The sequence below is a fragment of the Mobula hypostoma genome, chromosome 20 (assembly GCF_963921235.1).
Source record: "Mobula hypostoma chromosome 20, sMobHyp1.1, whole genome shotgun sequence".
Taxonomy (NCBI): domain Eukaryota; kingdom Metazoa; phylum Chordata; class Chondrichthyes; order Myliobatiformes; family Myliobatidae; genus Mobula; species Mobula hypostoma.
This window is the reverse complement of record NC_086116.1, coordinates 20,029,626-20,054,981: the sequence shown is the minus strand read 5'-3', so window position 1 is coordinate 20,054,981 and position 25,356 is coordinate 20,029,626. Positions and strand designations below refer to the sequence as shown.

Here is a 25,356-nt window from a genome sequence, read left to right as displayed (position 1 = left end):
CAGCAGAATAAAGGGTGTAACGGTAGGAAGGTAGAAGGGCTAAAGTGCGTGTACCTCAATGCAAGAAGCATCAGGAACAAAGGTGATGAACTGACAGCTTGGATACATACATGGAATTATGATGTAGTGGTCAGTAGAGATTTGACTGGCACCAGGGCAGGAATAGATTCTCAGTATTCCTGGATTTCAGTGCTTTAAAAGGGATGGAGGGGGGGAAGGGGAGGAGGGGTGGCATTACTGGTCAGGGATACTATTATAGCTACAGAAAGGGTGGGTAATGTAGCAGGATCCTCTTTTGAGTCAGTATGGGTGGAAGTCAGGAACAGGAAGGGCGCAGTTACTCTATTGGGAGTATTCTATAGGCCCCCTGGTAGCAGCAGAGATACCAAGGAGCAGATTGGGAGGCAGATTTTGGAAAGGTGTAAAAATAACAAGGTTGTTATCATGGATGACCTTAACTTCCCTAATATTGATTGGCACCTGATTAGTTCCAAGGGCTTGGACAGGGCAGAGTTTGTTAAGTGTGTCCAGGACGGATTCCTGTCACAATATGTTGACACGCCAACTAGAGTGAATGCCATACTAGATCTAGTACTAGGTAACGACCCAGGTCAGGTCACAGATCTCTCAGTGGGTGAGCATCTGGGGGACAGTGACCACCACTCCCTGGCCTTCAGCATTATCATGGAAAAGGATAGAATCAGAGAGGACAGGAAAATTTTTAATTGGGGAAGGGCAAATTATGAGGCTATAAGGCTAGAACTTGTGGTTATGAATTGGTATGATGCTTTTGCAGGGAAATGTACTATGAACATGTGGTCGATGCTTAGCGATTGCTTGCAGGATGTTAGGGATGTTGTCCCGGTGAGGAAGATAAAGAATGGTAGGGTGAAGGAACCATGGGTGACAAGTGAGGTGGAAAATCTAGTCAGGTGGAAGAAGGAAGCAGGAAGCAAGGATCAGATTGGTCTGTTGAGGAATATAGGGTAGCAAAAACAGAGCTTAAGAATGGGCTGAGAAGAGCAAGAAGGGGGCATGAGAAGGCCTTGGCGACTAGAGTAAAGGAAAACCCCAAGGCATTCTTCAATTATGTGAAGAACAAAAGGATGACAGGAGTGAAGGTAGGACTGATTAGAGATAAAGGTGGGAAGATGTGCCTGGGGCTGTGGAAGTGAGCGAGGTCCTCAATGAATACCTCTCTTCTGTATTCACCAATGAGAGGGAAATTGATGACAGTGAGGACAATATGAGTCAGCTTGATGTTCTGGAGCATGTTGATATTAAGGGAGAGGAGGTGTTGGAGTTGTTAAAATACATTAGGACAGATAAGTCCCCGGGGCCTGACGGAATATTCCCCAGGCTGCTCCACGAGGCGAGGGAAGAGATTGCCGAGCCTCTGGCTAGGATCTTTATGTCCTCATTGTCTACAGGAATGGTACCGGAGGATTGGAGGGAGACGAATGTTGCCCCCTTGTTCAAAAAAGGTAGTAGGGATAGTCTGGGTAATTATAGACCAGTGAGCCTTACATCTGTGGTGGGAAAGCTGTTGGAAAAGATTCTTAGAGATAGGATCATGGTCTGATCAGGGACAGTCAGCATGGCTTTGTGAAGGGCAGATCATGTCTAACAAGCCTGATAGAGTTCCTTGAGGAGGTGACCAGGCATATAGATGAGAGTAGTGCAGTGGATGTGATCTATATGGATTTTAGTAAGGCATTTGACAAGGTTCCACACGGCAGGCTTATTCAGAAAGTCAGAAGGCATGGGATTCAAGGAAGTTTGGTCAGGTGGATTCAGAATTAGCTTGCCTGCAGAAGGCAGAGGGTCGTGGTGGAGGGTTGTGACTAGTGGTGTCCCACAAGGATCGGTTCTGGGACCTCTACTTTTCATGATTTTTATTAACAACCTGGATGTGGGGATAGAAGGGTGGGTTGGCAAGTTTGCAGATGACACAAAGGTTGGTGGTGTTGTAGATAGTGTAGAGGACTGTCGAAGATTGCAGAGAGACATTGATAGGTTGCAGAAGTGGGCTGAGAAGTGGCAGATGGAGTTCAACCTGGAGAAGTGTGAGGTGGTACACTTTGGAAAGATAAACTCCAAGGCAGAGTACAAAGTAAATGGCAAGATACTTGGTAGTGTGGAGGAGCAGAGGGATCTGGGGTACATGTCCACAGATCCTTGAAAGTTGCCTCACAGATAGATAGGGTAGTTAAGAAAGCTTATGGGGTGTTAGCTTTCATAAGTCGAGGGATAGAGTTTTTAAGAGTCACGAGGTAACGATGCAGCTCTATAAAACTCTGGTTAGGCCACACTTGGAGTACTGTGTCCAGTTCTGGTCACCTCACTATAGGAAGGAAGTGGAAGCATTGGAAAGGGTACAGAGATTTACCAGGATGCTGCCTGCTTTAGAGAGTATGGATTATGATCAGAGATTAAGGGAGCTAGGGCTTTACTCTTTGGAGAGGAGGAGGATGAGAGGAGACATGATAGAGATATACAAGATATTAAGAGGAATAGATAGAGTGGACAGCCAGCACCTCTTCCCCAGGGCACCACTGCTCAATACAAGAGGACATGGCTTTAAGGGTAAAGGGTGGGAAGTTCAATGGGGGATATTAGAGGAAGGTTTTTTTACTCAGAGAGTGGTTGGTGCGTGGAATACACTGCCTGAGTCAGTGGTGGAGGCAGATACAATAGTGAAATTTAAGACTACTAGACAGGTATATGGAGGAATTTAAGGTGGGGGGTTATATGGGAGGCGTGGTTTGAGGGTCAGCACAACAATGTGGGCCGAAGGGCCTGTACTATACTGTACTATTCTATGTTCTATACTGATACTTATGAATCAGAAAGTTCTTTGTTCTGTGACCTACTCAACAAGGATTTATATTAATCTCTTTAATTTCTGCTATCATTTACCAATGCTTCAATAAATAATTCAGAAGGCATGACTCTTCAGAGTTTTTTTTAAATAATATAACTCATCAAACACAATCAATACTTTTACTTAGAAAAATGAGATCCAAAACATGAATTGCTTCTTTGAATTAAAAAATCCACAAAAATCAATGGGAGAATTAAATAATTACTCCAGCACATAGAAACCTTTAATATTAACATGAAATCAGCACCAGCTTACCTTATCTTTTTGTGACATAATTAAAACTATTAAAAGTATAGACATTCTGCAGAATCTTAATCCGTATCATTCAACTTTGAGAATTTCAAATTTTCTATGAGGCAAAGCATTTCAACATGTTTAAATATACTGCAAATTAAAAACTGGTAATACAGTTTTGAATTATGTTCAAAATATTAAAGCACTTCCAGAAAACTTGTCTACTAGCACAAATGATCTGTTGTAGCCTTTCAAAATAAAAAATCCCAATAGAGAAGTAGCTTATGAAAATATTTCCAATTTTAAACTTTCTTTTTTTTTATTTGTGAACTGTTTGTGCTCTCTACCCAAAAGAAGCACAAGATGGGAATCCCAAAAAAGAGAAGGAAAAGTGGCAGAACAAAACAAACTAACATTAATAGAAGACAGTCAAATATAATGGCAAGACATGCATACATATTTTGTGTACATCTGACGAAGTTTTGGGATTATACCTAACTTGTTAACGGGGAAGGGGAAGGGAAGACAGGAATACAGCAAAGGAGTATGTGGTGAATGGATGGGCCAGAGAGAGCAGTAAGCAGGGTAGGATGGGAAAAGGGAATAACATAGTGCATTGTATTGCTGCTGCTAAGATAACAAATTTCACGACACAGGCTGGCGATAATAAACCTGATTCTCTGGTGGTGGGACAAGGAGGATGGAATATGTATTAATTGCTGCAGAGGGAATCCAATAGTACAATTAAAGTATTATTAAACAATTCTAATGTTCAAAGAAACAAAGTCTTATTGTTTTATCTCAAGCAATATATTAGGTAACAAGTTTTGGTGAACATGTTAGGAATTTGCACAGTTGGCAGTCAGCTTTTTTTAATACTGAGCCTTCTGTGAATGATCAGTTCCTATTTGCAAGGCAGCGTTAAGTATCGACAGAACCACGTCTTTTAGTTTCAAAAAATGCTCATGTGTGATGAGGCTCAAATATGCCTTGAAAATATGTCCAGAGAATTATTCCAAATCCCATATAGTGATGATCATTTTAAATCATTATTGTCCACTTTCTACACTAGTGAGCTCCAATCATAATTCCCAAAAAGTGACCAGGAACGTTCATTGCTCATTACATTTAAACAAATACCCAGACTTCTGGAATATTGATAATAAGCCAACTTGATGGAGACAAATCCTAACTTGGCAACCACCAACTGGTTTTGTTCTAGGCGCCCAGTGAAATTCAGTGCTTTCATGTTATTTCTTTAGTGTGGAATTTTGAAAATAGATAATGAGACTATCAATTTTCCACCATCTCTGCATTATTTTGTGATGGCAAGCCACTTGGATTATGGCAAAAATACATCCATTTTCAACTAAACACAAAGTTTTACACAAATATTACAAAAGTGCATAGAGTTGCAGAGGATTTGCATGATGGGACAAGGGGAGACACTATTTCTTTTATAATCTGTAATAATCCATATATCTCTTTAATATTGAAGCTGGCTTTTACAGTTTAACTAGAACATCAAAATATTAGATTCATTGCTTCATATATTCAATACATATAAAATACTATTAATTAAAAAATATATTCATATATATCTGCCCATGTGCAATTATTCCAATGACCTAGTCCTCATTTTCTTGGATATTTCTCTTCTCATATCATTGTGCTTCTTCAAGTTCTGGATTTCATAAGGAAGGCTCAAATCCCAGACGAACAGCTGTGATTGTAATTCTGAAATACATAATTACAAGCAGCTGAATATCATGAAACAGGTTGAATCATCTATTTGTCCACAATCATAAGTACAATTATTGTTAGGATAATAGAAGTGAATTATTGTAAGCAACCCATTTGTGCAAAACAAACTCCCAACAATAATAAGGCAATCTTTTGTAGACCCATTGGTTAATATCACAGCTTACAATTGTGGAACAAGTGTAAGACAGTGACAAATTTCTGTGGGCAGCTGAAATTAAGGAGGATATTCAATGGTTTCTGATGACTGAAGGAGACAGAGGTTTTGGCAAGGTTGAAAAAGGGCATATGTGGTGGACAGTGCTGGTATGTGCTAGAAGGGAGATTAATAAGGAGGGATGAATGGGCAAGGAAATCATGGAGGGTGTGATCCCTGTGGAAAGTGAAGAGTGTGGGGTGGGGGGGAGATCTGTTTGGTGATAAGATCCTGTTGAAGATGCCGGAGGCTGCCAGGAACGATGTGTTAAATGAGAAGGCTCATGGGGTGTTAGGTGAGGACAAGAGGAATTCTGTCCCTGTTAAGGCGGCAGAAAGATGGGCTGAGCCCAGATGTCTAAGAAATGGAGGAGATGCAGGTGAGAGCAGCATCAAGGTAGAGGAAAGGAAGCTCCATTCTTGAAGAAAGTGCATCTCTGATGTCCTGGAAAGGAAACCCTCATCCTGGGAACACATGGAATGGAGAGGAAGGGACTGAGAAAAGGGAATAGCATGTTTACAGGAGACAGGGTGGGAAAAGGTGTAATCAAGATAGCTGTGGGAACTGGTAGGTTTATAAAAGACAGTTTGTCTCTAGAAATGGAGACAGACAGATCAAGAAAGGGGAAAGAGGTCACAGAAATGGGCCAAGTGAGTTTAAGGACAGGTGGAAGTAGGAGGCAAAGTTGATGAAATTAATGAGCTCAGCTTGGGTGCATGAAACAGCAGTCATCAATGTAGCGCAGGAAGAGCTGGGAAGCATTATCTCCTCACCTGCCTATCACCTCCGCCTGGTGTTCCTCCTTCTTCCCTTTCTCCAATAGTCCTCTCCCCTCTTCTATCAGATTCTTCCTCCGCCTTTACCATTCCCACTCACCTGGTTTCACCCATCATCATCTAACTAGTCCTCCTTTCCCTTCCACCACCTTTTCATTCTGGCATCTACCCCCTTCCTTTCCAGTCCTGAAGAAGGGCCTTAGCCTGAATCTTCAACTTTTATTAATTTCCATAGATACTGCCTGACCTTCTGAGTTCCTCTAGCACTTTGTATGTTGCTCTGGATTTCCAGCATCTGCAGAATCTCGTATTTAGAATAATCCTTGCCCTCCTATACTCTTCTGAGAAATGGACTATCTAGAGCAGGTATCTCAAAGACACTGTAAAACACCATCAAATACTGCCTCCAAAAATTCTTCGAATTCACAGTAAGGAAATGTAACATGGCAGGCCAAATAATTTGCCTGCTTTACACCACGCCTTCAAAATACATGTCCTGTTATGAACTCTTTTGTGCAGAGATTACCAAGCATACAGAATCAAGTATATTGTCAAAGTCTCCCTGAAGGTATGTAACATCCCAAAACCTCCCAATTTGCAGGTAAGAATGGTGCCTTTGCCAAGTTCTGTTCACTTTAACTATTATAACAAAGTATCAGAAGTATAGCCTACCTCTTTGCCATTTATTGTTTACAAAATATTCTTTATTGACATTTCCTAGGATCAGCAAGACAGTGCAACAGCTTTCCTTTTCTGAAACAAAGAATTGGAGAAATATGTTATGCATTGATAAAAATTCCATTAAAAGACAAATCATTTGATCACTTTAATGAAGGCAATGAATAAGTGCTATGAATAAAGAATATGTGTGCCTATAAAAAAGCATATTTGAGTTAACTTCACATAATTTTCTATTCCGGTTTCATATATCCAAATTTATAAATTGATAAGATCTCATTGTTAAAGGGTAGTACATGGAACAGTACAGCAGAGTATGGGCCTTTTTGGCCACAATGTTGTGCTGATCAATATAAATCTACTCCATGATCAATGTGACAAAAAAATCTAACCTGTCCTTCTACACTGCCCATAACCCTCCATTTTCTCCTTACATCCATGTGCCATCCAAAATGTCTTTATTGCATAAGCCTCTGTTATCACTGTTCCAGATACCTACTGCTCCCTGTGCGGAAAAATAAACCTACCTCTGACCATCTCCTCTAAACTTTCGTCCACTTACCTTAAACTGATATCCTCTGGCATTTGGCACTGCCGGCCTAGGAAAAAGATGCTGCCTCTCTACTCTATCTATGCCTCCTTGAATCTTATACTAATATCAAGTTGCCTCTCATCCTCTGTCACTCCAAGGAGCAAAACCCTAACTTGCTCAAGCTTTTCTCAAAGACATGCTCTCTAACCCCAGGCAGGATCGTGATAAATCTCCTCTGCACCCTCTCTAAAGCTTCCATATTCTTCCTTTAATAATGTGATCAGAACTGAACAGAAAGCAGAGTTTTATAATATTCCAACATTATCTTGCAGCTCCTGAACTCAATGCCCCAACTAATGAAGTCCAGCTCACCATTTGCCTTCTCAACCACCTTAATAACTTGCACTGTAACTTGGAGAAACTATGAGTGCAGACTCCAAGATCCCTCTGTTCCTCTACATTGCTAAGAATCTTGCCATTAACCTTACACTCCACCTTCAAGTTTAAACTTCCAAACTGAAACACTTCACAGTTTTCTGGATTGAACCCCATCTCCCAACAAGGCATCCTGTATTCTGTTATAACCTATGACAATTATTTACACTGCCTTTAACACCTTCAACTTTAAATGTCGTCTGCAAACTTCCAAATCCACTTGGCCACTTCCTCATCCCCAAGTCATTTATAAAATCATAAGAAACAGAGGTCCCAAATGGAATACCACTAGTCACCAGGCTCCAGGCAGAATATGCTCTATTTACTATCTCCCTTTGTCTTCTGTAGACAAGCCAATTCCACTCCACTGAGCCATGTTGCCCTGGATCCTATGCCACATGACTTTCTGGATCATGAGTCATTCGGCCCACTAAGTCCACAGCAATCATCAAGCACCCATATACACTATGTCAATCCCATCTCACCTCATGGTGCACTGCCAGCTTGATCTCAAGATCCATCAGTATTTACCATTCTAACTACAGCAGTTTTAATATGACAATGAGAGCTGACATCACCGTGGCTACTGACACTAGACCTGCTCTCCAACTGGTCCTCATTAAAGGATTTGAAGATACTCACTCTAAATACAGGGTCTTGAAAGAAAAGTTTACTGTTACTTTTTGTCACTATCACTCTTCAAGTTGGGAGTCGGTAATTTTCAAGCCTGCTGCCTTCCTTGTATTTTCAGGCTCCCTCTCTGGAATTAAACTCTTACTCTCTGTGACAGTTGATAACCGTGGCTGGCTCAGACAATATCATCAAAAGTTGACAGGCAGACATTTAATTACATTGTCGCCATCACAAGGCTGTATGGGATACATACATATCCCTGTGTAATTAGGTCTTGCTGATCGTGCCAGAACTGTAGTAGCCAATCTCGTGCTAGATTGTCCTGACAGAAATCCATGTCTATTCATTGAAATTCACTTGATTGTATTACATAGTAAAATGGTAAGTTATTTCAAGATTGTAAAAGCTTTAATATTGTAAACATAAAATTACATTAATTATTTGTAATATCACAGTGCCAAAAATGTTCATGACACCCCCTCAGTCTTGTCCTCCAATCAGTTGTAAGTAGGGTACCTTCAGAAAGTTTTTATGGACATCTCAATTATGCACATATTTTTCTTATTGTAACTTCTACTGTTTTCAAGTCGTGATCTTGAAAACTAAGTGTTTTCATGCCAAAACTTGTTTTTTTAAAATATGAAACTACCTTTCAGAATACTTTCCAGTATGAACCATATAGAACGTTGCTATCCAATACTGTACACTTGGAATTTCAAATAAGCATTTCTTACCAATTTGTGTTGTCACCATACTTCGAATGGAGTGACAAAATGTATCCATAACATAAATGGGTAGATGAGTAGAAAGATCTAATAAAATGATGTCACCCCCTCCTGTCCCAATCCACAAGGTAGTGGGTTTTTGAAGATGAAGAGCCTTCACTCTAGCAGAATAGCTGTCATTCCTAAGGAAATTATTTGTATAATAAACATAAATGCATTCTTGAGCAAATTATTTTTCATTCAAAAATAACAGTAATGAACAAAAAGTCCTCAGCAAGGTGTGAAAATAAAACAGAAGCACAAGAATTTAAACTCCATAACATTTTCTTTAATTTAAACAACATGTGCTAAACATCAATTTAACCTGGAGAATTTCCAGCATCTGCAGAATTCCTGTTGTTAACCTGGAGAATGCTGCCTTTGTGCCATTTTCATGTAAAGTCGTAAAAAACATACAATTCCACTAGGCGGCTTCCGTTGTGTGTGGAGGTGGGAGGGTGGTGAAGGGTAGTAACATTATGGGAGAGACAAGAAAATGGAATTAACATAGGATTAAAGTAAAGAGGAAAATAATAGCCACTGTGAAAGGCCTACTTCTCTGCTGTCTCTAAGACTCAATGAGATTAAGTGGTCAGCATACTGTCACAACTTCATACTGTTGCAATCTCCCTTCACATGACAAATGCCACCCAGCTTCCAGGATTTCCTGAGCAAAAACAGCTACCTAACACTTTTCACTTTTTACCTCCAGAGTCAATAACTGCAAACCCTGCCCCCAATCTTGCCTCTCCTGCTTCATGTTTCATTCTGATTTTCTCCCCTCATAACCTGAGATACCATTTGATCTTGAGTTCATCAACTTTCCCAATTTATAAAGGTTTTCACAGGAAGGCCCCCCTTGTCCAATCAGACCGCTGGCTGGTCTCATGATCCCAGTCTCAGGAAAAGAACAACAGGTGTCAGTAATATATTTTTGAATTAGAGAAAGTACAACACTCGAAACAGCTGGATTCTGTCAAACAAAGCAAGTTTTCCTTCAAAAAGCAGAAAGCTATTTACACTCATTCATCACTTGAACGATATATTCTACTTGCAAAGACAGGATAGGATCTTACTCAAATATAATACAATGATATTACTCAAGAAGCTGTCCCTGTTGTTATATTCCTAAATAGAAAACCAATTGCAACCAGCGTAATAATCCGATTTTACTAATTAAGGAAGCATGTAAACTACTAAAGATTGCAGTTACATTGACTTGGGAGTTCTGAAGGTATGAATTAGCTGCAGCAAAATAGTCCCCTCTGTCAGATTCTTTGCCACCAAGAATATGAGCAAACTGATGGTAGGTTTCAATCAATCACCAGCTGTTAAGAAGTACTAATTAATGGAGTTGTGGGTTAGATATACTAAGATTTATAGATAATCTATTGATTATTAACCATATTTCCTCTGAATAATGAGTTGTGAGACAAAAATCGCAGAAGAATAATTCAGTTTGCTGAATTGGATTACTTACTTAAGAATAGAAGCACAGTCAAATGATAGATTCATTTTATCTACATTGTAGTCCCATATTTCGACAACATGGCTACCCTTCTTTGCCAAATATATATAATTATCAATCACCATTGTGATAATATTTCCACTGTGATATTTCTGTTGTCTTCTGCAAAAATAAATGATGGAGATAACAGAGAATTATTTTCAATCAGTTTGTTGTTCGCCGTGGATAATAGATATGACAATTCAGGAAATCATTCTCCAAAAACTAAGCATATCAGAAAATTTTTACATTGAAAACTGTTCAATCTCTTCTGGCTAATGAAAAAGCTCACTTTTTCATGGGATTCTTGCTTAACAGCTTTTTGGAAACAAGAGACAGAAAAATGTGTTTATAAGCTCACAGTTTGATCATTTGCTCCATATTTTAAAACTGCATGCATCAGAGCTGTTGAATAGCAAAATTTGATTATGGAAGATTTATGTTCTATTTGCCCTGTTAAAAGCAGGAGCTACAGAATGTTATCATATTCTTTACAGGATGTGAGCAGCTCAAATGGAAGGAAACCTTACCTGCTAAATTGAAAATTATCTTAAAGGCACTTTGATTACTTACCTGCTGATTTGTTTTTCGAACAAGTTTAGTTAGTTTTAGATCAGTGGTTCCCACTCATCTTTTGAGTTACCACCCCCTTAGCTCCCAGCCTACAAACCAAGCACACCCTTCTCCTTTTCCAGCATTAAATAAAAACTATTAAGAATTTTAATTTGCGATGCACAGGGAAGGAAAATAGGAACTGCAAATCAAAGCAGTGACAAATGATTTCAAAAATTATTCAAATCTATTTAAAGCTACAAATTAAATTATTTAATCACAGGAAAAACAATTTTCATCAACAATTTTAAAGTGTACATTAGTAGTCCAACTATTCACAACTTCAATGCCTTTTCACATTTCAATGAGGTAGATGGGCTTGGTGCAGCAATATCAGCTTCTCAACATCAGGCTGAATGTCACCCAGAAGGAGTCTCAGATCCCCACATTCAGTCATTTGCAGTCTGTTTCATCACTCTGAAAGAAGTTGGGAGACTGCACTGAAATCACATTCCACTATATATGATGTTGGAAAGGCAATAAAGAACATCTTGACCTTTTTTTCACAATGCAGGACAGTGTTCAGAGATTTCTTTCTGCAACCAAAATTATTGATATGACTTTTTGAACCTCAGCTTCAGCTCAAAGTCATTTTGTAGCAAGGTCAGTTCTTTCTCCATCTTTCCTGTTAAATCCACATCACAAGTCTTCAGGAATAGATTTAGTACCCAGTAAGGAACTTGGATTGGGAGAAGATTCTGAAATCTCTCTACGTGTCTTTATGCAAAGCACCCAACTGGGCACTGTATACTTAAAGAATACGAGATGATGATCTTCCTTTCTCTTCCAACTCCAAGAGGCTCGGAAATTGGAAAAAGTTCTGACAGCCAATGTTACACTTAAATAGCAAACAAGAGAAAATCTGCCGATGCTAGAAATCCTAACAGCACATACAAAATGCTGGAGGAGCTCAGCAGGCCAGGCAGTATCTATGGAAAAATGTACAGTTGACATTTCAGATGTTGACTGTGCATTTTTCCATAGATGCTACCTGGCCTGCTGAGTTCCTCCAGCATTTTGTGTGTGTTGCTTGCACTTAAATAGGGTTAACTTGAACAGAAATGTAGAGATGACTGATATGACTTTGATAAGATTCACATTATTTCCTTGCAATTGAAAATTGATTTTATTAAACTTTGTGAATAATTCTGACAAATAAGTAATGTCATAGCTAGTATTCTTAAGTTGATTACTGAATGAAGCATTGGAGTCTTCAAAGAGCCCTGCAGTAATTCCAAAAGGAGCATTAGAAGTGTCTCAGGCAGTTTCCTTTTGAGAGGCATCTGATTTCTGTATGCAAAAGCAAATGTACAAACTGTTCATCATTTTCAATACAAGGCTCTCAGATAGTCAAGAATTGAGAGCATGGAACTTGATTCTGTGATAACAGGAGTTAATAATTTGTGCAGTCAATCATTTCAGTCTTTTTGTGACCAGATGTTGTCTGTGAGTTACACAGTGAATGGTAAATATGTTCAGTACAGGTATTTTCAAAAAAATAACAACCCCATGGTGGTGTCTGCCATTGATCATGCCTGTGATGGAGAACACTCGGTCAACACACCCCTCACAATGCACATTCACATACACACAAATATTGCCATGTCATTCAGTTGTCATTGTGGTGAGTGCATCTACTTCAATGTCTTCGTGGTATTTTCTCATAATTAACCCACGACATTGTTATATACATTCCGAGTCAGACACCAAAGTTCAAAGTTCAATCTTCATTTGTGCTTGACTGTAAGTGTGTGATTGTGTTGAGCATTCTGCTGTTTCATGCTGTTGTCTCCTGGCAGTTCTGTGGTGTCTGCTGGGTCCCAAACTGAGCTGATGCACTCAGGTTGACTTTATGATGCCTTTCCACATACATAGTGGAATATTCCATTTCTTTAGTGATGGGAATATGAAAATGTGTATATGTTGTTAGTATATTGTATTTAATTCTGTTTATTTTGTTACATAATTATAATTACATTGTGGGTGCATCACATTCTAATTCATGTGTAGCCTTAAGTTAACTTTGATGGTAGTGCCTATAAAAGGAGCTCATTGCCCTCAGTAAGGGAGAGGGGTGAGGGCTCACAGAAGTTCTCACTGGACAAGAATAAGTATGGAGATTTTATTGTGTTTTCTTATATCTTTTTGTAAATATTGGCAGTTTTTTTTTTACTATTTTCACTCATTTTCACTAATGTTTGTAAGTTTGATTTTGACGCACATGATAAAAACCCTTGAACTAAATTGTTAAGTGACTCCAGCCATTTTTTCTTTGGTAAAATTGAAGATCATAAGCCACATTTTTGACAGCACCCCATCTGTTGCACAAGCAAGAATGTTGGTGAGTGGAATGTCGCTCTCTTTGAAAAAATGATCAACAGCTCAACTTCTTCTTCTTCTTCATATCGGTTTCTAATCCCCTTGCAAACAACAACTCTTGAACCATGCTTTTATCTTTTATGAAGGAAATATAACCGAGAAGCAAAGATTTGTTGCCTGGCAAAGTTGGCTCATCCAACTATAGAGCAAATTTTATTGCCCTAATTATGTTGCTCAATGTGCCTTCCAGATCCTCAGACATTTCATCTATTCATCTTAGACAGTTGTTGCTGAGAGGAATCACACTGATCATTTACTCTGGTGACTGATGCACAGCAATACTCAGAATCTCCTTTACTTCTGGCAGAATCAGTTCTTCTCCATTTGCATGGGGTTTTCCAGGTTTAGCAATGAGAATGAAATGATGTATGAAGCATCTGAACCATCACTGTTTTGTTGTGAATTACTGGACAAACATGTTTTGAATAGATTTTCATTTCGGAAATTTTTCACAAAGTGACTGAAAACAAGCTAAGTTGTTGTTCAAAGTGTATTCTCTTCAAACGTTCAAGAAGCCTGGACAGTTTCATTTCTTCATTTAAAACGTTTTTTCACACAATGTCCACTTTGGCTGTTGGTTGCTTGGTATTGGTATAAATCATGTTTCAGATACACCACATTATACTGTCTAAACTTATTTTTTGTTCGGTCTGCTTCTTCCATTTTCATTTTGGATTAATGGCCATGATCAATCGCCTATTGTTCAAGTCCAACCTCAAGCGCTGTGATCAACAAAGGGAACCTTATGATGTCATCATAGCTCAGGTGAAAGGTAAAAGGTACATAAAGTAGGGCAGCGTATCTCAGAAACCATTCGCTGGGGCAAATTCTGAAATTTAACCCATTGAATGCCATAGTCACAGGAATTGCAATTCTGTGCGGTTAGTGTATGGGAATCATACCAGCTAACACTGTACTACAGCAGTGAACAGCAATAATGCACAGGCTAGATCAGGACATAACACTATTTCTTCAGTCCAGGTTTCTCACGCTATGCCAAATACAGAAGAGTCACATTGCTTTTCAACAAGTAAGACATGCTTCGAGCAATGTCTAAGAAAACAGTGAGTTAGCAAGGAATGTGATGATTACAAGATCATTGTAATCAATTATGCGGCACTGAAGATCAAGTGCTTATTTTAAGTAATTCATTCCTCTAATTAAGCCTGTAATCTCTCAGCTTCTCCCTTCCTACTAAGCGCCCCACACACAACCACCTTTACCTTTACTGCCCCCTTAGAAACTCCCACCACTCTCCCCACCCAAGGGGAACTACTGATTTAGATTGTTCAGAGAATTCTTGGAGATACTGAATAACTTTATCTTTAGCAGATCATTTGCAAGCGTGCAAATGAATAGAAACAATAACTGTTTTACTTGGCCTAGAACCACCCAACTGCATACACACATTTCAAAAGAAGCAAAACACCTGAAGTGTATTTGCTGCTAAACCTGACAGAAAAAGAATAACACAAAGAGGTATTATAATCGAGGCAGGGAGAAGACCACCTGTTGACTTTAAGATAACCAGCTGCCTGTCCTCACACCACAATCCATCTTCAAATGTGGCTTTGACTGGGAAATTGGATCTCACACACCAGTACTATTCTGTGCAGTGCAGTGCATGGCATCTCCCAGCTAATTAGTCTGGCAGATTTCTCAGCTTTGTATTGGCATTCTGTGAGCCCTGGCTGCTGAAATTAAACTTTTGTCAATGTCTTGGTACTATTAGAAATTATATTTTAACTAACTGAACTAAATTTTTAAAAAATACAAAGATCATTTTACTTTTCTCTTGGTCAACATTACTTCCTGATGATTAATTTCAATTCAATTTCCCATTCAGAGCTTAGGAGGGTTAATGGTGCCTAACGGCGACACTTTTGCTTGCATCTTCACAAACGGCTCTATTTCCATCTTTAATCTCTCTATTTTTCCCTTTCAGGGTTCTTTTGAAGACCCTGACCTGGAGTTACATGCTGACTACAGTTCTTTGTGGGAATGGGACCCGCTCTTGGGGTTTCACAATTGGTTGTTGTTCGGCACCCCAAGGGCTCAGCCTAAGCTCAGCTTCGGAGGACTGAGCTTTTGTGGCTTTGAAGACGGGGGCGGAATCAGAGGTTGGTGTCCGAGCAGAAGACCAGTCTGTCGTGGGAGATGGAAGATCTAAGGCTGTGTGCCCAGAGACCCGAAATCTTTGGGCACACAGCTCAGAAAAAGTGACGCAACAGACTTCTAACATCATAAACCAGTGAGTTGTTTTTTTTATGTCTTCCCTGTCACGGTGAAATGGAGACATCCCTTTCTCCATTACTAGGAGAGAGAGAGCCTGTGGTATGTCGAATGCCGGGTGAACAATGTAGTCTTTAGAGTACTGTACGTCTGTGTCTTTACTGATGCTTTGCTCACACTTGAGTGCTCAGAGGCGGGTGCCAGTGCTTTTTTTTGCAGTGGGAAGGGGGGGGGAATTGTTGCTTCATACTGCTTACACACGGGAGGGAGGGGAGCTGGAGGGGGTGACCTTGGGGTTCTAACATCTAACTGTCATTCATTCTTTAGGGGCACTCCTCTGTTTTCATGGATGCTTGCAAAGAAAAAGCATTTCAAGATGTATATTATATATATTCCTCTGACATTATACTTTATACTTTATTGTCGCCAAACAATTGATACTAGAACGTACAACCATCATAGCGATATTTGATTCTGCGCTTCCCGCTCCCTGGATTACTAATCGATAGTAAATATTAAAAATATTTAAAATTTGAATTATAAATCATAAATAGAAAATAGAAAAATGGAAAGTAAGGTAGTGCAAAAAAAACGAGATGCAGGTCCGGATATTTGGAGGGTACGGCCCAGATCCGGGTCAGGATCCGTTCAGCAGACTTATCACAGTTGGAAAGAAGCTGTTCGAAAAGTATGTTGGCTGGGTGGGTTGTGTCCTTGATTATCCTGGCGGCACTGCTCCAACAGTGTGCGGTGTAAAGTGAGTCCAAGGACGGAAGGCTGGTTTGTGTGATGTGCTGCGCATTGTGTTCATGATCTTCTGCAGCTTCTTCCGGTCTTGGACAGGACAACTTCCATACCAGGTTGTGATGCACCCTAGAAGATGGCTTTCTACAGTGCATCTATAAAAATTGGAGGGTTTTAGGGGACAGGCCAAATTTCTTTAGTTTTCTCAGGAAGTAAAGGCACTGGTGGACCTTCTTGGCAGTGGACTCTGCTTGGTTGGACCAAGTCAGGTCATTTGTGATATTGACCCCGAGGAACTTAAAGCTTTTGACCTGTTCCACTTGTGCACCACTGATGTAAATTGGGTCGTGCGGTCCGCTACTCCTTCTGAAGTCAACAACCAATTCCTTTGTCTTGCTGACGTTGAGGGATAGGTTATTGTCTTCGCACCATGCCACCAAGTTCTTAATTTCCTCTCTGTACTCAAACTCATCATTACCCGAGATATGGCCTACAATTGCTGTGTCATCAGCAAACTTATACATTAAATGTACCTTTGAAACCTTTGACAAGTCAGTCCATCACCTCCTCTACCAAACTCAAGTTGGAGAACCAACACCTCATATTCCGTCTCGGTAGTCTCCAACCTGACTGCATGAACATCGATTTCTCTAACTTACGGTAACTACTTCCCCTTCTCTTTTTCCTATTCCCCACTCTGATTATACTCACACCTCTTCTCTTCTCCTCACCCACCCATCACCTCCCTCTGGTTTCCCTCCTCCTTCCATTTCCTCCATCATTTACTATCCTTTCCTGTTAGATCCTTTTTCAGCCCTTTACTTCTTCCACCTCTCCCCCTCCCAACTTCTTACTTCATCCTCCCACCCCCACCCATCCACTTACTCCTCACCTGATCTCACCCATCAAATAGCATCTTGTATTTCTTCCCCAATGCATACCTTCTTATTCTGGCTTCTACCCTCTTTCATTCCAGTCCTCATAAAGAATCGCAGCCAAAAAATATCCACTATTTATTCTCTTCCACAGACACTGCTTGGCTTGCTATGTTTCTCCAGCATTTTGTGTGTGTTACTCAAGGTTTCCAGCATCGGCAAAATCTCGTGTTCCTAATGATTTCAATGGGCTTGCAGGCTTAATCTCGTGCAGACCATACAAAAAGATTTCTCAGGCTGAGATGTCTGTGGAAGTTCACACTGCCACAACAGAACTCAATTTCAATTTTACCAAGGCAGCACACAGGCAGTGAGCAACACAGGTGACACTGCAGAAGGTGTCGTTACTAATATAAACCCACACCAGGGCTGGCCTTCAGGATTTCTCTGAAGAAAGGCAGCAAACTCCAACAGAAATGCTAATGCCCGGATAGAGGATCTCCAAGATTGGAACTACTGTGTAGACATGGCAATATTTCAAAAAAAAAATCAAAGCATCTCATTTAAAATGATGGCGGTAGTTATTACTTCCAAGAACATCTTTTTGGAGTATGTGGAATGAAAGTTTCACTAAACTCATTGATGTACTTTCAAGAATGAAAATCCTTTAACTATGATCATTAAGAAATTTTAGAAGTTCATATCCCAAAATGAAAGAATCTATCTTTAAACAAAGAAGGTAATAACTTACAGTGGCCTGGTTTTTGTCTCTATCATCTTCTGAATTGCAAAACCACTGTTGAGTGATACAGCCTTTGTTCCACAACCTGCCCAGTAGATTATCTGTCCTGAAATGGTTGACGTGCTCAGGCACACCAAAGGAGTACTGATGTCACCTATATCAATAACCTTCAGTGGTGCACCATCTTGATACTGTTAGACAAGAATAAACAACAAACTGTTGTGTATTATGGAAAAGAATACAAGTCTATTAGTTAGAATTAATGTTAGTACGTTTACTGAGATTTAAAATTTTTTTTATGATGTTTGAAATAAAACACACTGATAAAAATAATCCATTTTAACAGTTATTTAAAAAACTCAAACAAACCCAAATAAAAATGCAAAAACAAACCTGTAATTCTTAAGACGATGATCAGATCAAACTGAGGTATCTTTTGCCATAAAAAATGTAAGTAATTACAAATAAAAACAACTATTTTCTTGTAGCATTATCCTAACCACTGTCAACTACTTTTGGAGCATTGTGATAACCACTGAAGTACAATTTCCTTTCTTACAAAGCTAAACTCCCCAGAGCTCAGGAACGTCAGTGGAATCCCCATGTCCTTGCTCAAATTACATCAGGCAATTCCAGAACTATTTAATATACCTAGACTGCTGAACAGCTGGAGACACACTCATGTATTCTGACCATCAGACCTGAACTACACTGGCCTCAGACCCTGAACTTGATAAAAGTGTAATCTACCCAATTTAAATATGTCCAGAGATCAAAATCAAGACTTCTGAAATATTGAGAGTATTCATACAGTGAAATCCAGCATATAAAACTTCAAATTAACTTACCATTTGCTTTGCTAAATCTCTCTCAATTTGGGATACTAATTATGCATTAGAAGTCTTTTTTTTTTAACTTTGCAGAAGATGGTAACTCAATATATGATCCTGGTAATGAAAGGGTGTATGAATGAGAAGTGTTTAATGTCTCTGGGACGGAACTCACTGGAGCTTAGAAGAATGAGGAAGGGATTCATTGAAACCAACTGAACATTGAAAGGCCTGGACAGAGTAGACATGGAAAATGTTTTCAATAATGGGAGAGACTAGGACCAGAGGGCACAAATTCAGATTAGAAGATGTCATTTTAGAAGAGTTTGAGGATGAATTTCTTTGGACAGAAGGTGGTGAATTTGTGGAATTTATAGACACAGACGGCTATGGAGGCCAAGTCATTGGGTATATTTAATGTGGAGGTTGATAGTTTCTTGATTAGTAAGGCTATCAGAGGTCATGGGGATAAGGCAGGAGAATGGGGTTGAGAGGAAAAACAAATCAATCATGATCAAATGCTGGGGCAGACTCAATGGGCCGAAATGCCTAACTGTTCCTATGTCTTGTTGTCTAAAACAAAAGCTAAATTAAAAAGCTGAAAATGTGAACATGAAATTGTTGACTAGCTACCACCAGAGGGCAGAGTTATACACAAAATGATAGAATCTGTTGGACTGAGATATGCAAAAGTTTCTTCACCAAGTGACTGATGAACCTTTGGAATTCTTCACCCTAACTGCAGCAGCGATTCAATCGTTTTAATTCAAAACAAAGATCAATAGATTTTTGGGCACTAAAGGAATCAAGTGTCCTGGAATTAAGTGTTATGGGAATAATTCTGGAAAAATTGTACCCAGGTAGAACATTCAACCATTATCTTATTGAAAGGTGGAGGGACTCAAGGAGACAGATGACCTTCTATCCCTCATGTTCCTGTTCAAGAGAGTGGGTTCAAATATTCAGGCATATTATTCATTTCTGAAGGAAAAGCAGAAAGGAAAAGGAAATCGAGTGGGTTTGTCCATACATGTTGTTATTCCAGCAGTGTAAGGAAAAGCTAAGTAGTCTAGATGGGAGTAATACATTACGCCTGCCCCCTCCCCCACTGCTACTCCTTCCACCAAACAATAGCTATACTGTAGCACAGAGCATAACTCAAATAGTAATGAAGACCTGTAAGAAAGGTAGTTTTAGACATCATACGATTCAGTAATGATAAATCTGAGGATACGGGGCACATTCAAAATAGTTATTTGGCATATTATTTTAAGGATTCAACGAACGCGCAGGCTACTTTTGATCTAGTACTTTTAACAAGTCACTTAGTTACTTGGATGAAGGGACTGAGTACACTGGGACCAAACCTGCTGATGACACAAACCCGGGCCTGTTAGCAGACTGTGAGGACGTCACAAACAGATACGGAAAAGTTAGTGAGCAGGAAAGTAGTTTTCAGGTAAGAGATGGTTCATTTTATTAAAAAGGTATACAAAAGCAAATTATTGAAATAGAGTGAGATTATAAAAAGCTGTGGTTCAGAGGTATGTAACTAGATTGACCTACAGGTGCAATAACTAAGGTTACTGGAATGCTGGCCTTTTATTGCAACTAGTCTAGAGTATAAAAAGAAAGGAAGTCTGATTTAACTTTACAGGCAACTGATGAAAACATATTTGCAGCACTGCAGTTGTTTTAACTTTTAAGAAATGATGTGCTTGCAGAAGAGGCAGTGTAGAGGTTCACTGCATTGGTTCTTGTAATGAATGGATTATCGTATGCAAACAGATTGAGAATGCCAAATTGGAATTTAGAAGAATGAGAAGTAATTTTATTGGAGCATATAAAGCTCTGTTAGGGGATTGAAAGGGTGGATGCTGAGAAAATGCCTCTCCCAGTATGGTTATCCAGAATTAAGGATTGGTTCTTCACGGCAGAGGCAAGTAGGCTGAGCAGGGTCAAAGCCATCTGGGACATAGTTACAAAATGACAAAACATTCCATGAAATTTAACCTCTGGAACAGATATGATTAAAATGGAAAAGCAAACACGGTTGCCCTAGCTGGCATAAAAGTAGTTGAATGTAAGGACTGTGGCTTGGAAAATCAAAGATAGGTGTATTTAAGCTTTGTGTCTTCTGCCTGATGGAAGAGAATGGGGAAGAATCTTTGATTACGTTGACTGCTTTCCAGAAACAGTGGGAAGAGAAGACTGTCAATGGAGAGAAGGTGGGTTTACATGACAGACTGGTCTGTGTTTACAACTGTCTGCAGTTTGTGGTTTTGGGCAGAGTAAATGCATACCAAGATGTGTTGTGTCCAAATGGAGCATTTCTAAATTTTGGTAAAGATCACTGAATGTACTTAACCGTCTAAAAGGAATGGAAAACAAGGCTTTCACTATACCATGTTTCAATAATAAACCAACATGCAATGGCAGAGGGCTTTTAACTGGCACTGAGCAGCAAGTCTGGAAAACACAAAATGCATGCTGTTGCACCAGCTAGCATATGCTGCCTCGCACCTCGGGGGATTTTGATTTGAGACTGATCTCAGGCACTGTCATTGAATGTGATGATGTAGCGTGCTCCAGTTTCCTCACACATTTTCAAAGACATGCAGATGGATTAAATAGCAATGTATCCCTTTTTTTCAGTTTCATGGCACTAGGCAGGGCTGTCCTCTTAGCCCATTATTATTCGATATTGCCTTGGAACCCTTAGCTATTGCTATTCGTGACTCACCTAATATACTTGGCATTACCCATGGGAATGGAATACACAAGTTATCACTATATGCAGACGATCTGTTACTATATATCTCTAACCCTGAGAAATCCATTCCTGCAGTAACATCCCTGTTTGCTCAATTTAGTAACTTTTCTGGCCCCAGACTGAATCCTAACAAGAGTGAACTCTTCCCATTAAATATGCAGTTTCCAATTTATAGACGTTCACCATTCAGATTGGTTACTGACTATTGTACTTATCCGGGTGTTAAAATTACTAAGAAGCATAAAGATTTATTTAAGGCCAATTTTTTACCTTTAATTAATCAGGTTAAACAATTGCTTACTAAATGGTCCCCATTGTCTTTATCACTGATTGGTCGAATCAATGCTATTAAGATGATTATTCTACCTAAATTTCTCTATCTATTACAAGCGGTACCAATTTTTATTTCTAAATCCTTGTTTGATACTGTTAACTCTAAAATTTCTTCATATATATGGCAGAATAAAAATAGTAGGCTAAGTAAAAAATACCTACAGAAGTCTAAAAAGGATGGTGCTTTGGCATTACCGAATTTAACATTTTATTACTGGGCAATTAATATCCGATATTTAATATTTTGGACACAGGATTTGGATATAATTCCAAGTCCACAATGGGTAAACCTTGAATGCAAATCTGTACAAGGGTTTTCATTGGTTTCTATTTTAGGGACTTCGCTTCTTTTTGTTCTTCCTAAATTGAACAAACAAATCGTTAATCCAATAAATAAATCTACATTACGAATATGGTTTCATTTTTGTAAATTTTTTGGTTTGAACAAATTTATTTTATCAAGCCCTATTATATCTAATTTTTTCCCAACCCTCTTATGGATCAAGTCTTTCTGGTATGGAAAATGAAGGGTATAATATGTTTTTGTGACTTATTCTTGGATAACTGTTTCATGTCTTTTGAACAGTTGTCTAATAATTTGCCCAGATCCCATTTTTTTTTTAGATACTTACAAATTAGAAACTTTTTAAATACCACGCTACCTACTTTTCCGACTTCATATCCAACTGATAGCATGGAAAAAAATTTAGGTTTAAATCCTTATCAGAAGGGTTTAATGGCAACTATTTATGATATGATTATGAAAATACAGCCAGGTATATCTGATAAAATTAAGAATGAATGGGAAAGGGAACTTCAACTTCTCTTACCTATAGAGAAATGGGAGAAAATTTTCCAATTAGTTAACTTTTCCTCTATGTGTGCTAAACATGCTTGATACAATTTAAGGTGATGCATAGGGCCCACACGTCTAAAGATAAACTAACTCGTTTTTACTCTCATATAAGTCCTGTCTGTGACAGATGTCATTCTGAGGTGGCTTCTTTGACTCACATGTTCTGGTCTTGCCCTCTTTTGGAAAAATATTGGAAAGACATTTTTGATACTATTTCAACAGTTTTGCGTATTGATTTACATCCTCATCCTATTACCGCAATTTTTGGTTTACCAATGATGGAACATAGTTATTTATCCTCTTCAGCTCGTTGGATGATTGCCTTTGTTACATTAATGGCTAGAAGATCCATTTTATTGAATTGGAAAGAGATTAATCCTCCTACTACATTTCAATGGTTTTCCCAAACTATATCTTGTTTAAATTTAGAGAAAATCAGAAGTGTCACTTTTGATCCTTCGGTTAAATTTGAAGAGACTTCGAGGCCATTTATCCAACACCTTCATATGATGTAACTTGACCTTTTCTGAATTGTTTTTATTAACCTTAAATATATGGACAGAGGAGCGGAGTTAATGACTTTAATGATTGTATCCAATGTAATATAATAGCCCAGCTTTGTTTAGTTTAGTTTTGTTTAGTTCAGTTTAGTTTTTGTTTTTTTTCCTAATTTGTTTTTTTTCCCTTAATATTTTTTCATTTTTCTTTTTATCATGTTTAATTACATTAAGAGTTTGGGAGGCTTAGTATACTTGTGTTATCTGTAGTTTATATTTGCATATGTTAATTAGCAGTGTAATTCCAATCTCTTTGTACTAGTATTGTTGTTATGTTTATGAATTTGAAAATTAATAAAAAGATTGAAAAAGAAAGAAAGCAATGTAAAGTGTAAGTTAACAGAAAGGAGTCAAAACAGATGTTGATGGGCACATGAAAGAGAATATGGAGTAATGAGCTCTGATACCCAGTTACTGAATATGAAATTAGGTAATGACAAGGAATGCAGCTTGTGCAAAGAGTACATTATTTCTGGATTTTCATATTTAATTGCCTGTGTGTACTCAGATTTTTTCCATTGTAAAAGGGTTATCAGCATTCACATCCCTAATTTCAGACAATATCTATTTTTTATTTTGTCACTAAAAGGCAGCATGAGGATCAGAAATATAGGAGGAACAGAGTGGTTAGCACAACACTCTGCAGTACCAGAGACCCGAGTTCATCTCCCGCTGCTGTCTGTGAAGAGTTTGTACGTTCTCCCTGTGACCATGTGGGTTTCTTCCCGGTGTTCCAGGCTCCTCCCACAGTCCAAAGAGGCACCAGTTGGTGAGTTAATTGATCATTGTAAATTGTCCTGTAATTAGGCCAGGGTTAAATCATGGGCTGCTGGGCAGTGCAGCTTGAAGGAGTGGGAGGGCCTATTCTGCACTGTATCTCAATAAATAAATAAATAAATAAAATAAAAATTAAAAAGACCCAAGGATGGATCCTTGAGCTTTTAAGGAAATGAGGGAAGACATTGTGATTCTTCCAATACCATAACGAAGGAATAATTACAGATGACTGCAATCAAATCTAACTGGAAAATTAAAGAGAGCCATTGGAGAAGAACAATTTATTAATCAGCAACAATGGTTACAGATTGGTCAACTAGCATAATGAGGATTAGCTCCCATTACACACAATCTCATAGCACAAGGAACTTGAATCAGAGCCACTATAGATGCTAAAACTTCATTGTGTATACTGGAATGTGAAATTTCAGACATCATAGGTAAGGTAAAAGCCTACTTAAAGACTTTAGATCAAAGACAGATTTGAGAATACATTGGATAGTTAAATAATGTCTTGGGAGATAAAGGTAGGGTGGATTCAGTAGATTTGAATTTACCCAAGGAGACGGATCTATTAATAATACACATACTGTATATTAATATATGGCAGTCAATTGGCATGTGAGAAAGAATAAGGTACAGTGTTAAGGAGAATAAAGTAAGGGGTGATGAAACTGAGCAGATAGGTCTGTAACCCAGATTCTTATAAAAATAAGCCAAGAAAGTTGCATGGTCAGTTAAGGCAAAGAAAGTAAAAGGTGATTTTCGTAAATGCTCAGAAGGAATATTGGGAAGGGAATTCAGAGAATTAAACAAACTACAACATTGAATTTGTAAATAGCATTCAAGCAATTACAAATAGATGAATTTACCTTTACTGTGGTATCCTTAAAAACAGCAAGCTTCCCATCTGCTGTCCCCACCAAAAGCAAGTTGTCTTCTTTGCTAGGCACAATACAATAATAATAAATAAATAATAACTTGAAGACTTTCATTCACCATACATCATAATCTCTGGGTGAAGTGAACAATGATTTTTTTTTAATTAAGTCATTGAGGTAATGAAGAAATTGTTGTAGCCAATAAATACAGCAAACTCCTATTAACAACAATTCAATCATGACCTTTACTTTTTAAAATGGTAATTGGACGACAATTTAGGTGCCAGGTCAGATTGAAAAGATCCAGGTCGTGGAGACATTTTCTGAATTATTTTCAAAACCTTTGATTTGCTGTTAAAGCACAA

General features: G+C 38.6%; 1 protein-coding gene across 2 annotated transcripts in view; it reads right to left on the bottom strand.

Annotated features, from left to right (window-relative positions):
• Positions 1-2,904: 2,904 nt before the first annotated feature.
• lrrk2 (leucine-rich repeat kinase 2) overlaps positions 2,905-25,356 on the bottom strand; it is a 140,734-nt gene continuing 118,282 nt past the window's right edge. For both annotated transcript variants that reach the window (XM_063072493.1, XM_063072494.1), the window contains exons 46-51: positions 24,983-25,055; positions 17,994-18,175; positions 10,374-10,523; positions 8,864-9,036; positions 6,524-6,604; positions 2,905-4,855 (exon numbers count right to left, since the gene is read on the bottom strand). In XM_063072493.1, coding sequence (XP_062928563.1) covers positions 4,734-4,855; positions 6,524-6,604; positions 8,864-9,036; positions 10,374-10,523; positions 17,994-18,175; positions 24,983-25,055 — 781 coding nt within the window. In that variant the 3' untranslated portion in view covers positions 2,905-4,733. The remainder of the gene's footprint in view (positions 4,856-6,523; positions 6,605-8,863; positions 9,037-10,373; positions 10,524-17,993; positions 18,176-24,982; positions 25,056-25,356) is intronic.